Source organism: Pinus tabuliformis, chromosome 9 (assembly GCF_031772625.1).
Source record: "Pinus tabuliformis cultivar Carrire ecotype Pingquan chromosome 9, CPIR1, whole genome shotgun sequence".
Classification (NCBI taxonomy): Eukaryota; Viridiplantae; Streptophyta; class Pinopsida; order Pinales; family Pinaceae; genus Pinus; species Pinus tabuliformis.
The window spans coordinates 652,541,595-652,549,251 of NC_142307.1; the positions used below are offsets into that span (position 1 = coordinate 652,541,595).

The window sequence follows — 7,657 nt, forward strand, 5'->3', positions numbered from 1 at the left end:
TAAGGAAATAGGAAAGTCATAATCCACGGCCTACGGTAATGATAATCGTTGACCATGCAATATATAAGGTTTAGAACATATCCTGAGAGATCGGGTTTGTTTGCTTGTCCGGCCATCGCATTCCCGGTCCAGGTGTTGCATCTCCCATCGTCCATCTGGTAAGATGTGTGGCAGATGGCAATCCTGCCATGTGCATCCTGTACTTAGCCCTGACTTCTCGGCCTTGATGCCTTTCGCGCCAGAGAGTCTCTACGGTAAACCGGCTATCGTAAGGTGGACATTTCATTCTACAGATCAAGGGTTCTTATTGAGCCACGAGCCGGTAAACTTTTGGAGGGTTTATAACTTGCCTGATCTTTCGGATGGTCATTATGTTACTCCACTTCCTCCGCTTCGTTCCAGCTCTGTAACCCCATGGTGCTCCGCCGCTTCAGTCTTTGGCCTCAGGCATGCAGCTCAGGTCACCATTCATCCTCATTGCTGTTGAAGGTAAGGTTCTGTATCGCATAAGCCTGATGCAGCTCGGTTATGGTTTATATTTTAATTTCATTGCTCTGGTTTTCTCACAGTGTTAATACAAGTTTTATGTGATGCTAACAGTGTGTAACATTTGTGCAGGTATGGAATCCTGCCGTCAAATGGGACGAGGGTTCCTCTTCTCCTCGTCTTCCTCGCTGTCTGATAAGTTCAACTCACTTGTGGCTGCTATGCATACGGATTCTGGGAGGTAGAGTCTAAGACGTGCTTATCCGCTTGACAGGGTTGACACTGAATTCTCAGATCTACTCCCTGCACAGGTTCAGGGTTTATTGACTTTTATTCTTTTGAGATTAAATCTGATAGTAGTTCTTGAGCTCGACTTCGGCTCTAATGGTTGTTTAGTCTTTGACGAGTATGAATATGGTAACTTTACGACCTTCTGGTCTTTTGTTCCAACGGTCCTGCCGTTTGCTTTCAATGAGTAATATAAATGCGTTTTTCAGATCTTTAGTACATGTTTGAGTTTTCGTATTATCCGGGTGAATGACCCTAAGGCCTTTCGACTCCGGCTTGGTTACTCCGCCGGCTGAGCGTAAGCTCCCGCGGCAATAGTTACCAGGTCAGGGTTTTCCACCAGCCATAGTCGCCTGAGAGAGCTTGTAACCCTGGTTACGCTGCTCTGTCCTCGGCGTCCATTATTTTTTTACTTATGTTATATAAGAATGTTGCATGTCTCATTTCCGCGTTTACTTAATATGTTTCCAAGTATAATGAATGCGTTTTTATTTCAAATGCTTCGTGAACCTCCCCTCACGGCTTTACGCCACGGTTTCGTTATTTATTTCCTTAAATCATTCGAGCGTTTATATATATATTTAGTGTGAAAGAAGACTACGGCTCGACATTGCTGTGAGTGAATGTATAAGTTTAAATATACAGACAGTCTAAAGTTTTCCCTTGATACTGAATACTTGTGTCCATTGCATCTCAAAATATCACTGTATAATATCTCGTGGTTCGGTTCTTGAACGTATCTTAGGGTTTTCTCAGTAATCTATACAGATCTGTATATTCTCGTTCCATAATGATGCCGATACCTTTAGATTAGTTTCTCATATGCTATTGGATGCAAAACATTTAAAATGAAATACGTTTTTCCTATTGCAGGCCTATCCTTGCATTCTCTGTTATGATATACAAGACAATATTCTCTATTATATGAAAAGACTGTATTCTCTGTTACATGCAAAGACTATATTCTCTGTTACATGCAAAGACTGTATTCTCTGTTACATGCAAAGACTGTGTTCTCTGTTACATGCAAAGATACAAAGGGTTTATTCTGCTTATACTCGGTCATGATGAGTAGTATCATTCTCCGTGTATAAAGTTATTCTCGTTTTCTATGTTATACTCAGAAAAAGGATAGCTAGTATTCGTCTCTACCCGAGTTATATAACTCATCTTTCTGTACCATTATCTTCAAGAACAGGTCAGCTAATATTAATCTCTGTCTAAGTTAACGAAATTAATCTGCTTACATATTATACTTAAAGGAAACAGATAATAATCATCTCTGACAGTGTCATGCATTTTACTCATCTTTATCATATATTCTCACGAGAGTAGCAGTTATTACCCGTGATTTGTCATCCAACTGAGAATAATACAGAAGTATATCTAGTAGATAGGTGCATTGTGAGCCATACCTGCTCTTCCGCAACCTACTTGTATTTGCTTGCCAAACCTCCCGACCGTAGGAAGACTTCTGTTCGTTGATCTTCCACCCCCAAGCAATTGCAGGTCCTACTCGACCGCAATAATACTGGACTCGCCAGTAACGCTATCTGATCCCAACCAGACTTAGCGTGCACAGGAAATTCTTTTCCTCTCATGCCATCTGATCCTAACCAGACTTGGCATCCAAAAAGCCCAATGCTTTTTCCTTCCTTGACATCTGATCCCCAACCAGACTTGGCAATTCCCCCTTTTTCCTCTGGGGTCTCAACTACCTCAAGGTAGTTAGGGTTTCCAGCATAACTGACTCATCACTTACTTAACCAAGATTAATCATAACATTAATCATAACTCAGTTCCAGTAATGTCAACACAATTACTTTTCCGTTAACACAAAATTTAATAACCAGAATATATATAATTTCAAATAAAGTCTCTTGTTCAATAATTACTTTTGCCATTTACCAATCATTACTTTTCACAGGGGATATTACATCTCCCCCCCCTGAAAGTCTACATCGTCCCGATGTTGCTGTTTACCCAAAAACAGTCTGGGATAGGCATCCCGCATCATCTGTTCATCTTCCCAGGTGGCCTCTTCAGGCCCAAAGTGCTGCCACTGCACTTTAACCTGGCTGATGACCTTTTTCCGTAGCTCGACTCTTCTCTGATCTAATATGTTCATTGGTTCGACCAGGAACTCTACTTCCGGTTCCACCTGAAACACATAACAATTAAATCAGTTGTCTACTAGTATTTATTTCAATTTACAGCTTTATAACAGTTTCTCCTCACCTGAATGTCCTGCCAACTTATTACATGTTTAGGATCATACACATATCTCTTTAAAACTGATATATGGAAGACATTATGAACCCGAATATGGTTGGGTAGGGCGAGCTGATAAGCTACAGGCCCCACTCGTGCCAGAATTTGGAATGGTCCACAAAAACGTGGTGCCAATTTGGCACAGACATTCCATTGGAGGGTACTCTTCCTGGGTCGAACTCTGATGTATACATGTTCGCCCACTTGATATTCTTTAAAGGTTCTCTTCCGATCTGCAAAATTTTTCTGCCTATCTTGTGCTGCCTTTAAATTAGCTCGGACCTTTTTCACCATGACCTCCATCTCTTCCAACATTTCAGGTCCTAACAAGAGTTTGTCTTCCGGCCCACCCCAACTGGAGGGTGTGCGGCACTTTCGGCTGTAAAGTACTTCGAATGGGCTCATCTTCAAGGACGAGTGATAGCCATTATTATAGGCGAATTCAACTAGGTGTAGGTACTCCTCCCATCGTGTAGGCTGCTGCATCACATAAGTTCTCAACATGTCCTCCAACACCTGATTCACTCGCTCAGTCTGTCCGTCAGTTTGCGGATGATAGGCGGTGCTGAAACTCAACTGAGTTCCTAGACCTTCAAATAAGGTCTTCCAAAACACTGAGGTGAACTTAACATCACGATCAGATATTATTACCTTCGGTAGCCCATGTAGTTTAAATATATTTTGCATAAAAATGTTTGCGATTTGAGTTGCACAATAAGTGGATTGAACCGGTATAAAGTGAGCTGACTTACTGAGTTTATCCACTACTACCATTATTGAATCATTATTCCTTTTGGTCTTCGGCAAATCGGTAATGAAGTCCATGGTTATGGTCTCCCATTTCCATTCTGGTATGGGTATTGGCTGTAGCAATCCTGCAGGATGCTGATGTTCAGCTTTCACTTGCTGACACTCCAAACAGCGCGCCAGGTAATCTACAACATCCTTCTTCATGCCTGGCCAAAAATACTCCTTCCTAAGTGAGGTGATTAGTTTCTGGTAACCAGGATGTCCCGCATAAGGACTTCTATGCTTTTCATCCAAAATCTTTTCTTTAATACTGCTCTGATTGGGTACATAAATCTTCTTTTGAAAACACAACAAGTCGGCTGCATTCAAAGTATAACCTTGTTGTATGGAACGGGCATCTGAATTCTGCACCAAATGTTTCTTGTGCAAATAACTCTGATCTTGTGTTGATGCCTCCTCAATCTCTTGGTCAAGAGTGGACCATCCTTGACTGATACCAATCTCATAAATGCAATGCACTTTTCGACTTAGCACATCAGCTACTCTGTTCTCCTTTCCCTTCAGGTGCTTAATTTCGAAATCGAAATTTCCCAAAAAGTCCACCCATCTTGCTTGTCTTGCATTTAAAGTGGGTTGACTAAAGTAACTAGTCAAACTGTGATGATCCGTCATTAACAGAAACTTTCTTCCCACTAAATAATGGCGCCACATTTTCAGAGCATGAATCACAACAGTTAATTCCAGGTCATAGGCAGAATATTTCTGCTCATGCTCCTTCAACTTCCTGGATTCATAGGCAATCACTTTGCCTTCCTGCATTAATACTCCGCCCACGCCCTCCTTACTGGCATCGGTACAGACTACGTATTCCTTTTCGGGATCTGCCACACACAACACAGGTGCTGTGGTAAGTAAATGCTTGAGCTGTTCGAAGCTCTGTTGACACTCCGCTGTCCACTTAAACACTTTACCTTTCTTTTGCAAGGAGGTAATGGGAAAAGCAACTCTAGAAAAACCTTCTACAAATCGTCGGTAATATCCAGCCAGCCCCATGAAAGATCGAATATCTGCTACATCCTTGGGTGTAGGCCAATCCATTATAGTTTTGATCTTTTCAGGGTCTACGGCTATACCTTCCTTTGTAATAATATGACCCAAATACTGGATCTGTTCTTTGTAGAAGTCACATTTGCTGAATTTTCCATATAGTTGGTGTTCCCGCAAGGTCTGTAACACGATCCTTAGATGTTCCTCATGCTCTTTCCTATTCCGTGAATAGATAAGTATATCATCAATAAAGATTAATACAAATTTGTCTAAGTATTGATGAAATACACTATTCATTAAACACATAAACGTTGCAGGTGCATTAGTTAACCCAAAAGGCAGTACCACAAACTCGTAATGTCCATAACGAGTACGAAAAGCGGTCTTGGCTATGTCTTCATCCTTTATTCTAATCTGGTGATAGCCTGATCTCAAGTCGATCTTAGAGAAGATCGTCGCCCCCTTCACCTGATCAAACAACTCGTCAATGCGGGGTAGTGGATATTTGTTTAACTGTTAGCTTATTCAACTGTCTATAATCAATGCACATTCGCAGAGTCCCATCCTTCTTCCGCACAAACAGCACAGGAGCTCCCCAAGGAGAGACGCTGGGGCGGATGTACTTCTTTTCCAACAACTCTTGCAGTTGCATTTTCAACTCAGTTAACTCCGGCACACTCATCCGATAAGGTGCTCGGGATACTGGGGCTGCCCCGGGTACCAGCTCAATGGTAAAATCCAGATCCCTTCTGGGCGGCAGCCCTGGAATCTCTTCAGGAAATACATCTGCAAATTCTTGCACTACTGGTATATCTTTAACAGTTGCCACCTTATCCATAGAATCTGCAAACCCCACTTGTACTGCATGAATCTGACATTTATTCCGGATACACTTAACCAGCTGAGAGGCTGTGATCGGCCGAATCTGCACTGGTTTCTGAATGCCTTGTATTTCTTTTCCCACACCCAGCTCATCTCTGTAAGAAACTGTTTTTGTTTTACAGTTAATTACAGACCATCGTCGTTCCAACCAGTCCATTCGTATCAGCACGTCATAGGAACCAAGAGGGAGTACATTCAACTCAGTTGTTATGGTTTGGCCAGCTAGTCTTAATGGACAGTTGCTGACTTTGGTTAGTACTCTTCTTTTGGTCCCAGTGGCCAGCTGTACTAACCATGGGCTTTTAAATTTAGTAGTTTGTAAACCACATCTTTCTACCACTTTAGGACTTATATAGCTTAAGGTAGCTCCTGGGTCTACTAAAACAGAAACAGCGTGATCAAATATCTTACCTTCGAACTCTATCATCGTTGGTTGGTAATCAGCTTGCCGATCCTCCAGTGCTGCGTTTATTCTGGGCATTGATCGAGCCACGTCTCCTACTGTTGAAGCTTCATAGATCTGGGACAACTGATCGCTGTCCTTCCGGTGAGGGCAGTTCCTGATATAATGGGATCCGCCACAACCCCAACATTGAACAGGCGGCCGAGCTGTGTTTTCATGGTCCAATCTAACTTGTTGTTCACTGTATTTAGATTCTGCAGGAGGCTTGAATCTACTTTGGGATTTTGCTGAGTTTTTATTGCTGGCTCCTTTCGAGAATCCTTTCTGAAAGCTGCTGCGTGCTCCCTTACTTCCCATGGGCATTTTACTGCCTCGCTTATCTGTCCAACGCTTTCCGGGATTTTCCCCTTTTGATCTGTTCTGCTGATAACACAGCCTTGCTTTTCGCACTGCTTCATCCATGGTTTTTGGATTATCGAACTCTATTCTTTCTCGCATTGCCAGAGGTAAGCTACTAACAAATCTTTGAACTTTAGCCTTCTCTTCCCGAATATAGGGCACGTAGCGAAGCAGGGATGTAAACTTGGTTACAAATTCATCAATGGTCTGCTGTCCTAGCCGCAGATCGTGGAATTCACGTGCCTTTTCATCATAAAAACGTTCTGTCAGGTACCTCTCTTTAAAATATCCTTGGAACTTTTCCCATGTCACATCCTGTTCACTTATTCCCCGCACCATCTTAACCTCTTCCCACCATAATGTGGCTTTGGCTTGCAACTGGAATATGGCCAGCCTTGCCTTCAGATGATGATCATATTCGTATACCTGAAAATACTTATTCATATTAATCAGCCATGCCTCTGCCGCTTCTTCAGATTCTCCATCAAAATGAGGTGGTTTAATCTTTCTAAATTCTCCGTGTAACTCCATCCGGGGTCTTTTGGGAGTCTGATATTCAGAAGCATTGACAGACTTCTCTCCTCTCGTCTCTCCTCTGTCCTCTGCTTCCTCCTGTTCAGTATGATAGCTTTGTTCATCTGTTATGTGTGCTTGTTCCGGCCTCGGATGTGACTGCTGTTGATGCTGTTTATCAGATAAGCTTTTCAGGATCCTCTATTGTTAAACATTCAATCTGGCGTTATCTGCACGCAACTGAGCCATTTCATCCTTCAACTCCTGCAAGGTCCTCAATAGCGTTGAGTCAGTTGTGCGACCTGCTGCTCCCAGCTGTACCCAGAACTCAAAATTCCCTTGAGGTTGTTCCGTGTTGTCCAGAGGTTCTGGATTTCCATAAGGAGCACTGTTTGCTCTTCTCATTATGCTGTTACCTGCTCCAGAACATCTTATTAAACAGATTTTAATTTATCTTAATGTATTGCTGAACTGTTATCATCATACTGTTTATATACATGTTGCTGTAATCTTAAAACTTTTCCCAAAGGCCACAGAGTTGTAAACCTTGGGCTCTGATACCAATTTGTCACGCATCCACAAATAATTTTTTTTTTTTTTTTTTTTTTTAATACAGCA

General features: G+C 42.1%; 1 protein-coding gene across 1 annotated transcript; it reads right to left on the reverse strand.

Annotated features, from left to right (window-relative positions):
- Positions 1-1,054: 1,054 nt before the first annotated feature.
- Positions 1,055-7,444, reverse strand: LOC149150353 (uncharacterized). The gene is made up of 8 exons (XM_089442772.1): positions 7,253-7,444; positions 5,391-7,210; positions 4,929-5,059; positions 4,600-4,676; positions 3,798-4,200; positions 2,849-2,935; positions 2,307-2,437; positions 1,055-1,159 (listed from the first exon to the last, which is right to left on the reverse strand). The coding sequence occupies exons 1-8, from the start codon at positions 7,442-7,444 to the stop codon at positions 1,055-1,057; spliced, it is 2,946 nt and encodes a 981-aa protein (XP_089298898.1).
- Between the last annotated feature and the right edge of the window lie 213 nt (positions 7,445-7,657).